This window comes from Carcharodon carcharias, chromosome 12 (assembly GCF_017639515.1).
Source record: "Carcharodon carcharias isolate sCarCar2 chromosome 12, sCarCar2.pri, whole genome shotgun sequence".
Lineage (NCBI taxonomy): Eukaryota > Metazoa > Chordata > Chondrichthyes > Lamniformes > Lamnidae > Carcharodon > Carcharodon carcharias.
In genome coordinates, this window is record NC_054478.1 from 82,107,121 (window position 1) to 82,128,169 (window position 21,049).

At 46.6% G+C, this 21,049-nt stretch overlaps 1 protein-coding gene across 9 annotated transcripts in view; it reads right to left on the bottom strand.

Moving 5' to 3' along the window:
* The window catches only part of LOC121284928 (integral membrane protein GPR155-like), an 83,275-nt gene that overhangs the window by 12,337 nt on the left and 49,889 nt on the right, over positions 1-21,049 (bottom strand). For all 9 annotated transcript variants that reach the window (XM_041200858.1, XM_041200856.1, XM_041200857.1 and 6 more), the window contains one exon: positions 5,378-5,585. In XM_041200858.1, coding sequence (XP_041056792.1) covers positions 5,378-5,585 — 208 coding nt within the window. The remainder of the gene's footprint in view (positions 1-5,377; positions 5,586-21,049) is intronic.

The window sequence follows — 21,049 nt, forward strand, 5'->3', positions numbered from 1 at the left end:
TCTAAAGTTGTTGAATTCAATTTATCTCTGTTTTTATCTCTTTGTTTTCGTTTTTATATCCGCAATTTTTTGTTTTTATCACTATAGAAGGGAAGCCTGCAATACTTAATGCTAGTCTGCACCTCTTAAAGGAAAGGTACGTTGTGGTTGTTGGAGGTTCTGAGACCATTGGGAATAGTGGCTGGAGTTAATACAGCCTGTTGGGGCAGGAAATATGATGGCTGGGCACACAATCGTGGCAGAGGACCCGCTTCAGTTTTCTGGTGGTGGCAAAATGTCCCTGCATTAAGGTGGAGGATGGAAGGAGCTGACGCGGGATTCCCGGCCACCACTGGCGGGTGTCAATTAGGGTCCTTATTGAGCCAATTGACACACATTATCCCTGAGCCTACTGCAAGTTAATGGTGGCTCAGGGATTAAAAAGAGGCTACAAGGCGTTCCCACACCCTCAGAAGGTCACCCAATAAACCCTGTCAGATTTGCCAGCAGCCTCCCGGAGGTGGTGCAGGGGTCTTTTATAGCCAGGTACTCTGAGCCCAATTAAGGGACAAGGCCTTGGGGGGCTGGCCGCTGCAAACCAAGCCCTGCCTTCTTTCCGAAACTTCTCCCCCATCCCGTGAACGCTTCCCTCGCCCCATCCTGCCTTTCCTCACCTTGATCTGGGGTCTCACAATGATCCTAGGCCTCTGCTGGGTGCACTGCTGCCAGCAATTACTGCTCTTGCTGGTGCTGGTGGCATAAAGAGCTGCTGGCCTCTAATTTGCCAGCAACTCAGTGGACTTCCACCACCGGAGACCTCAATTGTGGGGAAGGCCCGGCAGAGGTCATTCAAGTGCCTGAAGGGCACTTGATTCTATCAGACTGATGGGGTTCCCCACCAGTTCGCCAACTGGTGGACGAGACCCCTGTCAGCCCAATAAAATCTAACCAGTGTGTGGTTCAACAATTAATAATGAGTGATCATGGGAGAGAGCACCAAAGTTTGTAAATACTGCACTGAGTTCTTGTTTGAAGAAGGGCAATGGAGGAGAGATATCTTGTATCCTCAGGGGAGCAGAAGGCCCTCTGGAGTTATGCTCAGAAACTAGTGATGAGAGATAGCAAAGGAGATCAATGCTGGAAGCATAGCTCCAAGAACATGAATGCAGTGAAAGAAGAGGTCTAGTGATCTCACACGAGTGATCAAAGTCAGTGGATACATCCTCAAATGCCATATCCTACCAACTCTGCCAGTAACCTCAGGCAATGCTTAAATCGGTATATTCCTATTATTCATCTGCCAACAACCTCCATCAAACATACCAAAAATTCATATGATTCACCTCACTCTCACACATTCAGACCTAAAACCTATATCTCACAGTTTGCACACATATTGCCAACTATTCAACCATGACAACCATATCACTCATACAGGTTCTACAAACACTCCCATACTTACCTCTCTCTTGCAGAAAAAAGTGACACATGACCAGAGACAGCAAGAACTAACTGGAGGAGGAAAGGCAATCTGATTGTTTTAACCCCTATGGTGGAGATGGTTCTGGTCATCATGGGGAGGGCTATTGCTGAAATCGCGGCCACCACTGGGGCTGAAGCCATCGAAGGTGAAGGTCTCCATATACTGAATCCTTCTTCTCTCATCAGACTTCTCTCATTTCTGTCTCAATTTCTTCTGACTTGCAAGCAGCTAATGCTGTAAACACACACTTTGTAATTTCTCCTCCTATCTGACCATAACCTAACCCTTGCCTTTTTTACATTTCAGACACTCAAGTACTGCAACCTGCCCAGATACTGGAGGAAGAACCAGAAAAAAATTAAGAATGAAAGTACACCAACATACACTTCACAGTGACAGCCACTAGTTCAAATATTGACATTAAATTACATGCAAAGGACAGGAGAGAGGCAAGATCTGCATGTGGTAAAACATCAGACACAAGTTTGTTGCAGCCAGGATGAGAGAAAGAACAGAATCATAGAATCACAGCGCAGAAAGAAGTCAATCAGCCCACTGTGTCTGTGCCAACCAAGATATCCAGCCCAATCCATCAAGCCATTGTTTCCAGGACTGTCACTGACCTCATCTCCTCTGGGGATCTTCCTCCCACAGCTTCCAACCTGATAGTCGCCCAACCTCGGACGGCCCGCTTCTACCTCCTACCCAAAATCCACAAACAGGACTGTCCCGGTAGACCAATTGTGTCAGCCTGTTCCTGCCCCACGGAACTAATTTCTCGTTATCTTGACTCCCTTCTCTCTCCCCTTGTTCAGTCCCTTCCCACCTACGTCCGTGATTCCTCTGACACCTTACGTCACATCAACAATTTCCAGTTCCCTGGCCCCAACCGCTTCCTCTTCACCACGGACGTCCAATCCCTCTACACCTCCAACCCCCACCAGGATGGTCTGAGGGCCCTTAGCTTCTTCCTCGAACAGAGGCCCGAACAATCCCCATCCACCACTAATCTCCTCCGTCTGGCTGAACTTGTTCTCACGCTGAACAATTTCTCCTTCAACACCTCTCACTTCCTCCAAATAAAAGGTGTGGCTATGGGTACCCGCATGGGCCCCAGCTATGCCTGTCTCTTTATGGGGTATGTGGAACATTCCTTGTTCTAGTCCTACTCCGGCCCCCTTCCACAACTCTTTCTCCGGTACATCGATGATTACTTCGGTGCTGCTTCGTGCTCTCGTCGGGACTTGGAAAAAATTATTAATTTTGCTTCCAATCTCCACCCCTCCATCATTTTCACACGGTCCATCTCTGACACTTCCCTTCCCTTCCTTGACCTCGCTGTTTCAATCTCTGGTGATAGACTGTCCACCAATATCCATTACAAGCCTACCGACTCCAACAGCTACCTTGACTACAGCTCCTCACACTCCGCTTCCTGTAAGGACTCCATCCCGTTCTCTCAGTTCCTTCGCCTCCGTCGCATCTGTTCCGATGATGCTACCTTCAAAAACAGTTCCTCTGACATGTCCTCCTTCTTCCTTAACCGAGGTTTTCCACCCACGGTCGTTGACAGGGCCCTCAACCGTGTCCGGCCCATCTCCCACGCATCCGCCCTCACGCCTTCTCCTCCCTCCCAGAAACATGATAGGGTCCCCTTTGTCCTCACTTATCACCCCACCAGCCTCCGCATTCAAAGGATCATCCTCCGCCATTTCCGCCAACTCCAGCATGATGCCACTACCAAGCACATCTTCCCTTCACCCCCACTGTCGGCATTCCGTAGGGATCGTTCCCTCCGGGACACCCTGGTCCATTCCTCCATCACCCCCTACTCCCCAACCCCACCTATGCAACCACTCCATGCCCACGCAAAAGATGTAACACCTGCCCCTTCACTTCCTCTCTCCTCACCGTCCAAACACTCCTTTCAAGTGAAGCAACATTTCACTTAGTCTACTGCATTCGTTGCTCCCAATGCGGTCTCCTCTACATTGGAGAGACCAAACGTAAACTGGGCGACCGCTTTGCAGAACACCTGCGGTCTGTCCGCAAGAATGACCCAAACCTCCCTGTCGCTTGCCATTTCAACACTCCACCCTGCTCTCTTGCCCACATGTCTGTCCTTGGCTTGCTGCATTGTTCCAGTGAAGCCCAACACAAACTGGAGGAACAACACCTCATCTTCCGACTAGGCACTTTACAGCCTTCCGGACTGAATATTGAATTTAACAACTTTAGGTCTTGACCTCCCTCCTCCATCCCCACCCCCCTTCTGTTTCTTCCCCCTTCCTTTTGTTTTTTTTCCAATAAATTATATAGATTTTTCTTTTTCCCTCCTATTTCCATTATTTTAAAATATTTTTAAATCTTTTATGCTCCCCCCACCCCCACTAGAGCTATACCTTGAGTGCCCTACCATCCATTCTTAATTAGCACATTCGCTTAGATAATGTCACCAACTTCGACACCTATGTGTTCTTTTGTTCTGCCGTCTGTGACATCTTTTGATGATCTGCTTCTAACACTGCTTTTGCCTACAACCACAACACCCCCCTCCACTTCTCTCCCCGCACCCAACCCCCACCACCCCCCCACCCCCCACCACCACCTTAAACCAGCTTATATTTCAACCCTCCCTGGGATTCACCTAGTTCTGTCGAAGGGTCATGAGGACTCAAAACGTCAACTCTTTTCTTCTCCGCTGATGCTGCCAGACCTGCTGAGTTTTTCCAGGTAATTCTGTTTTTGTTTTGGATTTCCAGCATCCACAGTTTTTTGTTTTTATTAAGATATCCCGCCTAATCCCGCTCTCCAGCTCTTGATTTGTGGCTTTGTAAGTGCATATCCAAGTATTTTTTTTTAAATGTGATGAGAGTTTCTGCCTCTATCACCCCTGTCAAGCATCAAGTTCCAGATCACTCCCCGCCATCCTCTGGGTGTAAAGGAAATCTCAATTCTCCTCTAATCCTTCTACCAATTACCTTAAATCTCTGCCCCATGGTTATTGACCTGCCTGCTAAGGGAAATAAGGTCCTTGCTATCCACAATATCTAGGCTTCTCACAACTTTGTGAATTGAATCTCACCTCAGTCTCCTCTGTTTCAAAGAACATCCAACTTTTTCTCATATCTAAAATTTTCCATTCCCGGCACTATCCTCATACATCTCCTCTGCACCCTCACCCAAATGATCATATCTTTACTATAATGAGGTAGCCACAACAGTATTTAGTACTCTGGTTGTGACCTGGAGGAAAATCATTAAAACATTAAACAAAAGTGTTTTTTGTTCATTTTCTTTGAACATTTCTCTTTACTTGATATAAAAATATTGAAAATGGGAAAAAAGGCTGATTGGCTGACAGTCAAGCATCATCCAAGTGGATATTGAGCCCTGCCTAGGGGTTCTACCTACTAGGATTCAACTGGTCACATTGTAGTTGAGCACTTCTCAATCGGTTTTGAATAGGTCAGTGCACCTCAAATCTTCACTTATGGCACCTTTGTCTGATGAGGTCAAATGTGCTATGGACAAACATAAGCCAGATTGTACGTTGCTAAATCATACTGATTTAACTAAACTATCTAGTAGTCTATGTGTTTTGCATACTGATGTTGACAATGTTCTAAGATATTTGGAATTATATGCTGAGTCTACATAGGCTAAATGATTGTCTATAAAATGGCCATCCAACCCTTCTGCTTTGATGATTCTAAGCTAATCCTAGGATTCAGCACTGAAGAAAAAAACAAAACACAAGCACACTGTGGACAAAGGGTGGGAGGCAAGGGAATAATCCAGGCCATCTTTACCTAATTAAAAAACACAACATATAGAAGTTTTAAGGAGGAAACAGTTAATAAATCCCATATCTGTCATTCCATGCTATATAATGTAAACAAAAAAGACTTTCACCTTCTCCAGTTGCAAATTCTGTATCAGATGTTATATTTTTAGCTGTTGTTTGGATTTCTTTCAATCTAGGATTCACACTAGTATTGCTGGAAATAGAGTTGCGCTGTAGTATCTGGTAAGCATTATCTTGTCTGTTCCGACTCAGTAACATCAATGATGAACCCGCAAGAACAATGCTACATGACAGTACCACTGTAGTACTAATAACCTGTAAACGGGAAACATGTGAAGGAGGAAAGAAAAACACATGCACCATAGCCCTTCAAGCAATGTGAATTTGAGGGTCAGAGTAATAACAAATACAGAGTACAGCCCAATACTCTTGTGGCAAACAGACTTCTGGTCATAATTCTAATCATACATGAATCATATATTTATGGGAGTTCTAATGTACAAGCAATTTCTTTTATTGCAGCATTTTAGTTCTACTATACAAAACTTTGTACAATCTACCTTATTCTGCATGGGAAGCCCTAGCTGATGATTGAAACTATGTACATCATCAATAAGCAATCTGTTACTGAAACCCAAAACTTACGATGTTAAGCTTCGCAGCACAGGGAGCCAGAATCAGAGGGAGGGGGAAGTGGGAGAGGTGGGTGGAAATAATGACAAGGATAAGAAGTTTGTAGTAGGGGGCAAGAAACAATGGATTCAGTCTTCCCAATGTTTAATTGGAGGAAAATTTGGCTCATAGAAAACAAGATGTTGGAAAAGCAGTCTGATAATGGAGTGGTAGGGGGAAGCAGTGGAGGGACTTTTGAAAGGAAATTGGATAAACACCCGAGGGCAAAAAATGTGCATGGTTACAGGAAAAGGGCAAGGGAGTGGAACTAGTTAAACTGCTCTTGCAGAGAGTTGGCATGGGCTTGATGTGTTAAATGTCTCCTTCTGTGCTCTAACCATTCCATGATTCCATTGGTTGAGGTGGTAGTCATCACTGCACTTGTGGAAGTCTGCAGATGATGCCACCAAGAGGCAGTAGGAAGGGGCCAAAGATAGATCATGGGAGGACTTGGGAGGTACTGATATGGGACCCGGAGAAGAAGCCATTGCTGAAGGTTTTCTGGCTTCAGTCAGACAGGCATACATGGAACCAAGCAAGGGCAGCCCACAGAGGAGAGAAACATTGAAGAATAATGGCACAGTCGGCTTTTTCAGAGGCCACAAGGAGGTCTGGGATGGTGGGGGTGTTGGGTGAGAGTTTGAAGGAACACATGGTTTATCCCAGTCCAGAGGATGTCATTTGTAATGTTACACTGTCATACAAGTTAAATTTCAGGAAGATGACGAACTTCTGCTGGCTGTGGTCTGCAGTCAGGCCTTTAGAAGAATGCAGCAGATAAGAGGGGCTTAGGGCTGGCAATGATGAGTGGTCATTGAACAGGTTGAGAACCCAGTGGTGGGATGAAGCAGTTGTGGCCAAAAACACAATAGGCAGGGAGCAAATGGAATAAAGGAAAACATGGAAGGAACTGAAAAACATTAACTTATATTTATATAGCACTTTTAAGGCCCTCCTCCATGACAAGTTTAGTGGCAGGGGCATTTAATCAGGAAGGTGAGGGTGGGGACACCGCCACTTTCCCACCCACACCCTGATTAAGTCCACTTAATGCCCACTTAAGGGTCTCATCCCACCACTGCTGGTATTAACCCATGCAGGTAGCATGACAAACAAATCCCAATGCAGTTGCTTGCGGGCTTCTGTGGAGGGGGGTGGTGGCAGGGAGGGGCTGGGAGTGTCCCTTGTTCAAAGGCACTCAGTGCCTGATTGAGGGATCTGGCATTGGGAAGGGGATGCCCGCTGGGAACCGGCTCCCTTCTCTTGCTGCTGACTCCCTCACCCCAACCTTCCTCACAACTCTTACCCCGACTTGTGACCCCACACCGTGATACCCTTCCTGTCATCACTCATCTGTGGCCTAAGATCCAGTGGGCATCGGTCATACCAGTAGCAGCTACTGCCCTCTTGAGTGGTGCTGCTGTTCAATGGAACTACTGGCCTCTGATTGGCTAGCAGCTGCCAGTGGGTGGGACCTTCACCCCCAGGGTCCTTGATCCTGGGGAAGGCCCTTTGCTGTCCAGTTAAGTGCCTGAGTGTCATATAATATGGTGGGCGTCACTGAAAAGAGGTGACACAGGCAAGAACATTGCTTCCATTAAATAATGCCCAATGAAATGTCCCAAGGTGCTTCACAGGAGCAGTATAAACCAAAGAAAGACACTGAGCTACATAAGGAGATTTTAAATCAGATGATCAAAAGCTTGATCAAAGAGGTATGTTTTAAGAAGAGTCATAAAGAAGGAAAGTGAGGTAGAGAGGCGGAGAGGTGTAGGGAGGGAATTCCAGATTTGGGGCCTCGACAACTGAAGGCACAGCCACCAATGGTGAAGCAATTATAATTTGTAATGCACAAGAGGCTAGAATTAGAGTGCAGACATCTTGGAAGGTTGTGAGGTTAGAGAAGACTACACAGAGAAGGAGGGCAAGGCCATTGTGGGGTTTGAAAAACAAGGATGAGAGTCTAAAATCAAGATGTTGCTTGACTGGGAGCCAATGTAGATCAATGAGCCCAGGGGTGAGAGGGGAAGAGGACTTGCTGCAAGTTAAGACATTGGCAGCAGCGCTTTCGATGACCTCAAGTTGATGGAGGGTAGAATGTGGGATTTGCAATTTGGAATGGGCAATAAATGCTGACCTAGCCAGCAATGCGCACATCCTGTAAAAGAATACATTTTTAAAAACAGCCAAGAGTGCAATGAAATAGTCAAGTCTAGAGGTAAGAAAGGCATGAATGAGGATTTCAGCCATAGAGGAGCTGAGATAGGGGTGAAGATGATTGAAATTACAGAGGTGGAAATAGGCAGTCCTCATGATGGTGTGAATATGAGGTCAGAAGCTCATCTCAGGGTCAAATGTGACACCAGGATCGCAAACAGACTGACTTAATCTCATACTGTTACTGGGGAGAGGGATGGAGTTGATAGCTAGGGAACAAAATTTGGAGTGGGGACAAAAAACAATAGTTTCAGTCTCCCCAATATTTAATTAGAGGAAATTTCTGCTCATCCAGTACTGGATGTTGAATAAGGTGCCTGATAATTTAACAACAGTGGAGGAGTGATAAGTAGATATAGAAAATGATCTAGTTGGGGCTCAGTGATGGCAGTGATGACCTGCAGCTGACTGAAAGTGCAAGACTGCAGTAACTTTGCAGCAAAGTGTTTAGATTGCAGATCGGAAGCAAAATTGTTCTCCTAAAATCCAAAGGGAGCAGTGGAAAAGAAATAAATCAATAAAACTAAAACCAAAAGAAGCCTATAAAATTCAAACTTTTACGCAGACATGTTTGAGGGAAACATCTCTTACAACAAGCAGCCAAATGACATCAGAGCTGGACACACAGGCATGAATTTTGACCTGCTAGGGCGGGTCCCAATGTTTCTATTAAGGTGTGTGCATGCATGGCTGCGCAGTAATCTGCAAGGTAACCTGCTTTGAAATAAACAAGTTCCTCCCAACTTCGAGGAAGTTCAGCAACTTCTAAAATATAAGCTGCCCATGAACAAGAAAGTAAACTTCCTTGTAGGCCGCACAGTAATAAGAAAATTTAGATGGAACATTGGTGGGTGGGTGTCTATATGGGTGGTGGGTGCAAAAAACAGAAAAAACTGGCATGTCAGGAAGTTGGCAGGAACCTGACTTTCACGTTTAACTTCAGTATGTTCGATAACACATGGGAAACACCCGAGGGACAGGCAGCTCCGACATTTAATTATGTTAAAAGGCAACTAAGTGAAGTTTAATCCCTGGATTCTGTCTTTAACTCTGAGTGCACGAGTTTCCTGGTACTTGCCAGGTAAGACAAGGTGAGAGAACAGCAGGGATTGGCGAGATTGAGCAACTGACAGGCAAACAAGGCTTTAAATACTGTGATACGGCAGCTGCTTCCTATCCTAAGCGAATGGCTCTTTCTCACAGGACTTGTTCTGCTTCACTGCTTTGGAGGTGATTCCCAATATAGTGGAGGTCATTTCTGCTGCCTTGGAGTTTTTGGCCTTTGATTTGCACTTCCCAGCAGCATGGGAGCCAATTATACAGCTTCACCTTGGATCCCTGATGAGGAACAGGAGGAGCAGCACCAGCAAAGGCAGGAGCAGCACCAGCCTTCTCCCCAACCATTTGTCACTCCACAGGACAAAGGGGACGAGCACAGAGCTCCAGCTCACAGGAAGCAACACCCCAACACAGGGTATACGTTCAGAGGATTAGCCTTTTGGACATGACTGAGCATCAGTCAGGTGGATGCTGACATTTACAGCTTCCTGGAAGGGCATCCTAACTGGACCAAGATGGGCATGCATTCCCACCAGGGGTCAAAGTCAACACAGCCCTGAACTTTTTCACCTCTGGTACCTTCCAGATGACGTTTCCAGAATTTCACGATCTCTTGTATACAGGTACATCTTCTTGGTAACGGATACTATATTTGCCACTTCTCCATGATGAGATTTGTTTCAAAAATGAGAGGGCCCTAAGATTTATTGCTCCAGCTGGCTTCCCATATGTAGAGTGAATTATAGATTGTACCCATGTGACAATCAAAGCATCCTCAGAGCAATGGGCAGTATTTATCAATCAGTTCATCATCACTCCATTAGCTTTCAGCTGGTATGCAACCATCAAAAATTATCATGCATGTCTGTACAAGGCGGATCAGGAAGGTGCCTTGATTCCTTTATTCTGTGCTTGTTTCCCACAGATGTTCGCACTTCTGAGCAGAGTCAGTGGGTGGCTTTTTGAAGATAATGACTACCTTCTAAGGACATGGCTGACGATACCTGTGAAAAGTCCTACCACTGACATGCCAGGAAACCAAATCTACATAAGCACAAGAGTGGTCATTGAGCAAGCCATTGGGATATTGAGGCTGTGATCCAGAAGCCTGGACAAGTCTGGGAGTCCCTTTCAGTATGCACCAGAGGGAATGAACACCAACAGGAGGAAGGTAATGGCCCCTCCTTATCTTTGGAAGAAGAGAATGAAGAGGAAGAACCACAGGAGGAGGGGCTGATGTGACAAGGACACCTGTAGTCGCTCTCTTAGTTGCCAGGAATGCTTGGGATAGACTGATTCAGGCACACTTCAGCTAACCAGAGGCATTGCAGTCATCTGGCACACCAATGCTGAACCTATTGTGCGCCAACAGCCTACATATCCATCTCTTCCAATTGAAGGTAGTAGGCAACAAAGAAAAGAAAGGACAATGGAGTATTGAAATAAAATTCACTCTTTGTAAACACGGAACAGAAATGTGACAATGTAACACAATGTTAAATAACCCAAGTTATAACCGAAATTCTCCAATGTGGGGCAATCACAGTAGCTTTAGCAGAATTTGAGGCAGTCTCTGATCTGACTGCCCAGATGCTTGTGGTTGGTACCCTCTAGGTTTTGAAGCCTGTGATGGCCCCCTTCAAAGACTGCCCCTGCCTGTCCCTCTGCAAGGTTAGGCTCAGCCATCAGGACAGGAGACAGCATATGAGGCTCTGTTGGGGGAGGTTGGGGTGTGGGGTGGGGTGGCAAAGGAAAGGAGTGGTAAGTGGAAGCGTTTTGAGCATTGTCCCCACTTCCATGCGTTCTTTCTCTATCTTACTTTTCATAGTCCACCTGCAAGTTCCCCGTAAGCTAAGGGCTGGACAGCATTTGGCTGTACTTTACAGAGGTGCTGAATGACCAAGGTGAGGCTTTCCACCATCCTGCTTAAGATGGCAGTCAGAGTGTGCAGGCTATTGGTCAGGACCAACATGCACTTGATTGCCTGCTGCATCTGATCCCTCGGGTATATGTCACTTTTCCCATGACATAGACATCAGCGTCGAGACCCAAGATATCATTGTACTTATGATGGAGATGGATTCCTATAATCTCTCTCTAATAATAGTGTCTCTGGAAAAAAGATTGACAGAAATTTACACCTTTTCTGCAGTTGCTCTCAAATCGTTCTCTTCCTCTATGGTCCCTGAGGTTTAGCATCTGCACACAGCTGAGCAGAGCTCAGAGGGTCCTGCTATCCCTGTCTCTACCACCTGCTCCTGTTCATTTGTGATGTGTGCTTCACCATGTGATAACCCAAATTCCTGATTTGGCATCCCTACTGAGTTGTGTGCATCTGAGCTGGTGGAGGGTGCGTGAGTTGTGTGGTAGTGCTTCCTTCGAGTGAATGAACTGCTGCGGCACCGGCTCCTGTGGGACACTTCTAGGATCTGTGGGAGATGAAAGGCATGAAATAGAACTAACAGGGTGAGAAAGTTCTAAATTACCATTGAAATATGATGATCTGTACAGTGGTTGCTGACATCAAGTCGACAGATTTTATGGAGCCTGCAAGAACAGGAAACATGGCGTGTTGGGTAACCGAATTAGGTGGATGCTGAAATTTTGATTTCCCGATGGTGGGCTGAGATGCAGAAATTAAGTCAGCTGTGTTTTTGTGGTGTGTCAGGTCTCATGCTGTCCTGTGGCGGGTTCCCACTTGTCAGACATTTGCATGCCATGAATACTCGTTAGCATAAACCGTTTTTTAAATTACGTCCTACCTTAAAGTCAATGGCACATGAGAATGTTGTGGCACCTGGTTCACATTCGTTTAAAGGTGGCATGCAACAGTGGGGTTTGGGCAGTTGTATCTGAGGTCAGCAGTTTTCCTTGTTGAAATCTGTGGAATGATGCGGGGAGCGGGAGAATGGCAGCTTACACAGAGGCCCGAGAGCTGCAAGGATGAATCAGTGGTGAGGGGGCTTGTAGAGTGGGGGCATGGAGAACTGTAAGAGGGAAGGACTCGGCGTCCTGGTTGTGATAGTGAGTGGTGGGAACGGTCAAGGTAAGAAAATAAGGAGCCTAAAGGGCAATGTAAGTACTCTTGAAATGTGGGTCCATCTCAGGGTGTTGCCTGGCTGGGTCTTTGCAGGGCTTTGAATTCACCTACAACCTTTCAATTAACCCCGCTGAGAGTGATTTTGGACAATGTCCTTTACAATGCATCGAAGGGAGGTCCTGTTGAGCCATTTTGCACAGAGTGAGTACAACACTGGAGACCAACATAAGAGGGAGGTGGTGGTGTAGTGGTATTGTTATTGGACTGGTAATCCAGAGACCCAGGGTAATGCCCAGGGAACCTGGGTTTGAATCCCACCACGGCAGATGGCAGAAGTTGAATTTAATAAAAATGTGGAATTAAAAACCCATCTGGTTCATAAATGTCCTTTAGGGAACGAAATCTGTCATCCTCACCTGACCTAGCCTACAGGTGATTCCAGATCTGCAGTAATGTGGTTGACTCTTAAATGCCCTCTGACAGGGCTCAGCAAGCCACTCAGTTGTAACAAACCGCTAAAAAGTTAATAAAAAGGAATGAAAGTGGACAGAGCACCTGGAATCGACCTAGGCACCGGAAATGACAACGGCAAACACAGCCCTGTTGACCCTGCAAAGTCCTCCTTAATAACATGTGGGGGCTAGTGCCAAAATTGGAAGATCTGTCCCACAGACTATTCAAGCAATAGCTTGATATGGTCATATTCACAGAATCATACCTTACAGATCATGACCCAGACACCACCATCACCATCCCTGGGTATGTCCTGTCCCACCAGTAGGACAGACCCAGCAGAGGTGGTGGCACAGTGGTATACAGTTGAGAAGGAGTTACCCTGGGAGTTTTCAACATTGACTCCGGCCCCCATGAAGTCTCATGGCATCAGGTCAAACATGGGCAAGGAAATCTCCTGCTGATTACCATGTACCATCCCCTCAGCTGATGAGTCAGCACTCCTCCATGTTCAACACCACTGAGAGGGAGGAAGCACTGAGGGTGGCAAGGGTGCAGAATGTATTCTGGGTGGAGGACTTCAATGTCCATTGCTAAGAGTGGCTTGGTAGCACCACCACAGATTGAGCTGGCTGAGTCCTAAAGTACATAGCTGCTAGACTGGGTCTGCAGTAGGTGGTGAGGGAATCAACAAGAGGGAAAAACATACTTGACATCACCCTCATCAATCTGCCTGCCACAAATGCATCTGTCCATGACAGTATCAGTAGGAGTGACCACTGCACAGTCCTTGTGGAGACTAAGTCCTGTCTTCACATTGTGTATACCCTCCATCATGTTGTATGGTAAATGGGACAGATTTTGAACAGATCTACCAACTCAAGATTTGGCATCTATGAGGTGCTGTGAGCCATCAGCAGCAGCACAATTGTACTCGAACACAACCTGTAAGCTCATGGCCTGGCATATACCCTAATGTACCATTATCACCAAGCTAGGGGATGTTCGCTGATGATTGCAAAGTGTTCAGCACCATTCGTGACTCCTCAGATACTGAAGCAGTCCATGCCCAAATGCAGCAAGACCTGGACAATATCCAGGCTTGGGCTGACAAGTGCCAAGTAACACAAGTGCCAGGCAATGACCATCTCCAACAAGAGCGAATCTAACCATCACTCCTTGACATTAATTGGCATTACCATCACTGAATCCCCCACTATCAATGTTCTGAGGGTTACCATTGACCAGAACCTGAACTGGGCTAGCCATATAAATACTGCTACAAGAGCAGGTCAGGAACTAGGAATCCTAGGAGTAACTCACCTCCTGAGTCCCCAAAGCCTGTTCACCATCTACAAGGCACAAGTCAGGAGTGTGATAGAATACCCCTCATTTGCCTGGATGAGTGCAGCTCCACAACACTCAAGAAGCTTGACAACGTCCAGGACAAAGCAGCCCACTTGATTGGCACCCCTTCTACAAACATTCACTCCCTCCACCACCAATGCACAGTGGCACCAATGTGTACCATCTACAAGATGCACTGCAAAAACACACCAAGGCTCCTTAGCAGCACCTTCCAAACCCACAACCACTATCAACTAGAAGGACAAGGGCAGCAGACACATGGGAACAGCAACACCTGGAATTCCCCTCCAAACCGCTCACCATCCTAACTTGGAAATATATTGTCGTTCCTTCACGTTTACTGGGTCAAAATTCTGGAACTCCCTCCCTAACAGCACTGAGGGTGTACCTACACCCACAACAGTTCAAGAAGACAGCTCACTACTGCCTTCTCAAGGGCAATTAGAGATGGGCAATAAATGTCAGTCTCACCAACGATGCCCACTTCCCCTAAATGAATAAAAGAATTAAATGAAGCATGAACGCAAAAATACATCATCATTTCTTCCACTATAAACAGATGTCTCTAACTCCCATGTAACCATCAAAGCGTGCTAACCATGAGGCCGCCAGTACATATAGCTCTCTGACTCAGCTAATCTCAACAAATAACCCTAATACACATGTAATGTGGAATATCTACAAGTGTAAAATCTAAATTTGAAAAACACCCGTGCCACCTCTGTGCTCTCAATAAGTCTCATGCTAATGGAAATGGAATTGGGCAGGAAAGTTGTGGTTGTGATGAAGAGCCTCCTGCTTGTCCATGAGGCTTCTTTTGTAGCCTGGCAGTACCTGCATTGTCAGCTGATGGCAGATTTTGCCACTGAAAAGCTTCACCACCGTGTGATTGCATGTGTCTGCTGTGCACATTGCCAGCACTTTATATTCTAACTGTAATCACATGGGAACCAGCAAAAAGCAAGAGAACTAAGGTGGCGGCCACTTCATGTTCCACCATCTGGAAGTGCACCCTACAGTTAAAATTCCACCCTAGATGTGTAATTATTGTATGGCATGTGGCTGTGTAATTTTTAATTGTGTCACCAGGTGGCTTGGAGACTCTCTTCTCTCCATCATTAATGATCCTGTATGCTGAGACTGGTATATCTCCAGTTCTTCCTCCAAAGCTGTCAAGGTGCCTATGACTGGAAGCCCTCATTTTCTGCTTTTCCCTGCTGTTCTGTGCTTTCTTCTCTTGCAAAGATAGAAAGAGTCCTAGGAGTGTGAGAAGTGGAATAGTTTTATAGAAGTATGGAAGAACAACATTTGTAGAGGGTCACTATGAGGGATGGGTGTGACATGGTAATAAGATGAGTGTCAGTGGTGGCTGGTCAGATGGAAATATGGGGCGATGGCTTGAGACACAGGGATTGGTGCACCTGCAAAGTGTGCTGGTTTGAGAATGATGTGCAGGAGAAGGCTGGGAAGGCAATGTGAGGGAGTTTGCTTTGAATCTGGCGAACCACATACCATTCCTGCCCTGGTCAGGTCATGAAACTCTTCTGGCACTATATTCAGAAGTGAGGCACCAAACACCTGCTGCTAACATTCTCTATCACTTCCAGCCACACCTACTTGTTCTCTGAGGTTCCCTTCTTCCTTCAGTCCACAGTGAACAGAAACTCTCTGTGGGCCCTTACCACCCGCAGCATATTCCTGGGAGGTATCTGAGAACCATGGCGCTGCCTTTCCACTTTTACTCTTCATCTGTTGCTGCCTCTGTCTTGACACTTCTAAAATTATTCCATTCTAACCCTTGCCTGATTTCTTTAAATAATGGAGTTGAATAGCAGTGAAGTTATGCTAAACTTTTATAAGATCTTGGTTAGACTGCATTTGGAGTTTTGAGAACAGTTCTGGTCTTGATACAGTATTATAAAAAAGATACATATAGGTACAGGGAAAGGTTCAAAAAAGATTTACTAGAATGACACCAGAACTGAGAGGTTACACTTATCAGAAACGATTGAACAGGTAGGGGTTTCTTTGTTTTAGAAAGAGGGATGACTTGAAAGAAGATTTTGAAAGGGTTTGTTAGTACAGAAGTAGAGAAAATAATTCCACTTGCAGGTGAGACCAGAATTGGGGTCATAAGTATAAGACACTTGTTAATAAATCCAATAGGGAATTAAGGAGAAACATCTTTACACACATTGCAGAATTTTACCGTCAGTGAGTGAGGTCGGGGCCTGCTTGTCTATGTGTAAAATGACGTGCGATGACATTGGGCGGAACTCCCAACGTCACTGCGCCCCATTTAAATTTTCAGCAAGGTGGGGGCGCAGCAAAATCAGCTGTGCGCCTGCCGACCTGTCAATGGCCAATTGAGGCCATTGACAGATCAATTAAAGTAATTAGTGGACCTAAACAAAAACAGAATTACCTGGAAAAACTCAGCAGGTCTGGCAGCATCGGCGGAGAAGAAAAGAGTTGACGTTTCGAGTCCTCATGACCCTTCGACAGAACTTGCGTTCGAGTCCAAGAAAGAGTTGAAATATAAGCTGGTTTAAGGTGTGTGTGTGGGGGGCGGAGAGATAGAGAGACAAAGAGGTGGAGGGGGGGGTGGTGTGGTTGTAGGGACAAACAAGCAGTGATAGAAGCAGATCATCAAAAGATGTCAACGACAATAGTACAATAGAACACATAGGTGTTAAAATTAAAGTTGGTGATATTATCTAAACGAATGTGCTAATTAAGAATGGATGGTAGGGCACTCAAGGTATAGCTCTAGTGGGGGTTTCTTTTTATATAATGGAAATAGGTGGGAAAAGGAAAATCTTTATAATTTATTGGAAAAAAAAGGGAAGGGGGAAACAGAAAGGGGGTGGGGATGGGGGAGGGAGCTTACGACCTAAAGTTGTTGAATTCAATATTCAGTCCGGAAGGCTGTAAAGTCCCTAGGCGGAAGATGAGGTGTTGTTCCTCCAGTTTGCGTTGGGCTTCACTGGAACAATGCAGCAAGCCAAGGACAGACATGTGGGCAAGAGAGCAGGGTGGAGTGTTGAAATGGCAAGCGACAGGGAGGTTTGGGTCATTCTTGCGGACAGACTGCAGGTGTTCTGCAAAGTGGTCGCCCAGTTTACGTTTGGTCTCTCCAATGTAGAGGAGACCAAATTGGGAGCAACGAATGCAGTAGACTAAGTTGGGGAAAATGCAAGTGAAATGCTGCTTCACTTGAAAGGAGTGTTTGGGTCCTTGGACGGTGAGGAGAGAGGAAGTGAAGGGGCAGGTGTTGCATCTTTTGCGTGGGCATGGGGTGGTGCCATAGGAGGGGGTTGAGGAGTAGGGGGTGATGGAGGAGTGGACCAGGGTGTCCCGGAGGGAGCGATCCCTATGGAATGCCGATAAGGGGGGTGAAGGGAAGATGTGTTTGGTGGTGGCATCATGCTGGAGTTGGCGGAAATGGCGGAGGATGATCCTTTGAATGCGGAGGCTGGTGGGGTGATAAGTGAGGACAAGGGGGACCCTATCATGTTTCTGGGAGGGAGGAGAAGGCGTGAGGGCGGATGCGCGGGAGATGGGCCGGACACGGTTGAGGGCCCTGTCAACGACCGTGGGTGGAAAACCTCGGTTAAGGAAGAAGGAGGACATGTCAGAGCAACTGTTTTTGAATGTAGCATCATCGGAACAGATGCGACAGAGGCGAAGGAACTGAGAGAATGGGATGGAGTCCTTACAGGAAGCGGGGTGTGAGGAGCTGTAGTCGAGATAGTTGTGGGAGTCGGTGGGTTTGTAATGGATATTGGTGGACAGTCTATCACCAGAGATTGAGACAGAGAGGTCAAGGAAGGGAAGGGAAGTGTCAGAGATGGACCACGTGAAAATGATGGAGGGGTGGAGATTGGAAGCAAAATTAATAAATTTTTCCAAGTCCTGACGAGAGCATGAAGCGGCACCGAAGTAATCATCGATGTACCGGAGAAAGAGTTGTGGAAGGGGGCCGGAGTAGGACTGCAACAAGGAATGTTCCACATACCCCATAAAGAGACAGGCATAGCTGGGGCCCATGAGGGTACCCATAGCCACACCTTTTATTTGGAGGAAGTGAGAGGAGTTGAAGGAGAAATTGTTCAGTGTGAGAACAAGTTCAGCCAGACGGAGGAGAGTAGTGGTGGATGGGGATTGTTCGGGCCTCTGTTCGAGGAAGAAGCTAAGGGCCCTCAGACCATCCTGGTGGGGGATGGAGGTGTAGAGGGATTGGACGTCCATGGTGAAGAGGAAGCGGTTGGGGCCAGGGAACTGGAAATTGTTGATGTGACGTAAGGTGTCAGAGGAATCACGGATGTAGGTGGGAAGGGACTGGACAAGGGGAGAGAGAAGGGAGTCAAGATAACGAGAAATGAGTTCTGTGGGGCAGGAACAAGCTGAGACGATCGGTCTACCGGGGCAGTTCTGTTTGTGGATTTTGGGTAGGAGATAGAAGCGGGCCGTCCGAGGTTGGGAGACTATCAGGTTGGAAGCTGTGGGAGGGAGATCCCCAGAGGCGATGAGGTCAGTGACAGTCCTGGAAACAATGGCTTGATGTTCAGTGGTGGGGTCATGGTCCAGGGAGAGGTAGGAGGAAGTGTCTGCGAGTTGACGCTCAGCCTCCGCGAGGTAGAGGTCAGTGCGCCAGACAACAACAGCACCACCCTTGTCAGCGGCTTTGATGACAATGTCAGGGTTGGACCTGAGAGAATGGAGTGCAGTAAGTTCAGAGAGAGACAGGTTAGAATGGGTGAGAGGAGCAGAGAAATTGAGACGACTAATGTCGCGCCGACAGTTCTCAATGAAAAGATCAAGAGAAGGTAAGAATTCAGAGGGAGGGGTCCAGGTGGAGGGAGAATATTGGAGATGGGTAAAAGGATCCGTTGAACTGGGAGAGGACTCCTGCCCAAAGAAGTGAGCCCGGAGACGAAGACGGCGGAAGAAGAGTTCAGCATCATGCCGAGCCCGAAATTCATTGAGGTGAGGGCGTAAGGGTATGAAACTAAGTCCTTTGCTGAGCACTGGACGTTCAGCATCGGAGAGGGGAAGGTCAGGGGGTATAGTGAATACACGGCTGGGGTTGGGATTGGAAGAAAGGGTGGGGACGGAGGAACAGGCAGGGGTGGAGGGTCCTAGATGGGTGTTGGTGTCGATGAGTTGTTGCAGCTTGCGTTCCTTAGCACTTGAGAGAAAGAGAAAAAGTTTCTTGTTGAGGCGTCGGATGAGCCGAAGGATAAAATGAAACTGGGGGCACGCGCAGCTTTGAAAAAGGGTACGGCGGTGCTGCTGGAGGGAGAGGTCGAGTGTGTTCATATGGCGGCGCATGGCACTGAGTGTGGATTTCAGAATGTGACGGGAACAGCAGTCCGAGAAACGTTTTATGTCCCGGAGATACCTGTAATCCTGGGTGGGTTCGAAACATGAGGGGTGGAATTTCAGTTGAAATCCACGTGGGGTAAGTCGGAGACGGAGACAGTCACTGGGAAAGGAGATATGGCTGTGAAAGCGGGTTTTAGTAAACACCTTGTCAAACACTAGGAGGGAAATGGAAAGCAAGGAAGGTGAGCAAGACAACAGAGAGATACGGAAATCTTGTCGCAGAGAGGAACAGAACTTCTTCAAGGAGGTAGGCATTTCTTGAAGAGCAGTGGCAGTCAATTAAACACAGAGATAAAAACAAAAAAACTGCGGATGCTGGAAATCCAAAACAAAAACAGAATTACCTGGAAAAACTCAGCAGGTCTGGCAGCATCGGCGGAGAAGAAAAGAGTTGACGTTTCGAGTCCTCATGACCCTTCGACAGAACTTGCGTTCGAGTCCAAGAAAGAGTTGAAATATAAGCTGGTTTAAGGTGTGTGTGTGGGGGGCGGAGAGATAGAGAGACAAAGAGGTGGAGGGGGGGGGGGTGTGGTTGTAGGGACAAACAAGCAGTGATAGAAGCAGATCATCAAAAGATGTCAACGACAATAGTACAATAGAACACATAGGTGTTAAAATTAAAGTTGGTGATATTATCTAAACGAATGTGCTAATTAAGAATGGATGGTAGGGCACTCAAGGTATAGCTCTAGTGGGGGTTTTTTTTTATATAATGGAAATAGGTGGGAAAAGGAAAATCTTTATAATTTATTGGAAAAAAAAAGGGAAGGGGGAAACAGAAAGGGGGTGGGGATGGGGGAGGGAGCTTACGACCTAAAGTTGTTGAATTCAATATTCAGTCCGGAAGGCTGTAAAGTCCCTAGTCGGAAGATGAGGTGTTGTTCCTCCAGTTTGCGTTGGGCCTGCCTGTCCAACCTTAAGGTTGGCGGGCAGGCCAGGAACCCCAGAGAGAATTAGAAAAAACATGAAACCTCATCCACAGGTGGGATGAGGCTTCATGTAGGGTTTTAAAAATTTCAATAAAGTTTTTTTGGAAACTATGAACATGTCCCAACTCATGTGATGTTGACACGAGGGGCCATGTAAGGGAACATTTTTTTCTTCTATTTTTAATATTTTTGAAAGTAGAGGCCATCTCCCTGAGGCAGCACTTAGCCTCAGGGAGATGAATGCGCTCTTTCGTGCTCATGCGCAAAAAAGCACACTCTCAATTTTAGGCATCCCCCCCCACCCGCCTGCACAGGGAGTGCATAGAGCTAACCTGTGGACATCACACTGGGCAGGCCTTAATTGGCCCGCCCACATAAAATGGCCCTGTGCCTCCGATTGGGGGCGCCGATCAGAAGTGCACCCGCACGCGACTACCCATCAATTCCACCCCCCCCCGACAGGGGGAAAATTCTGCCTAAAGTGTGGTTAGAAGGTAGAACTCAAGGAGAAGTTAGATGAACATATGAGAAAGAAAGAAGTAGAAGAATATGTTCACAAATGTAGATGAAGTACAGTGGGCTGAGGTTTGGTCTGTTTCTGTGCAGTAAATATTATGCAACATTTAATATGGTGGAATGTTTATTTAACAGTA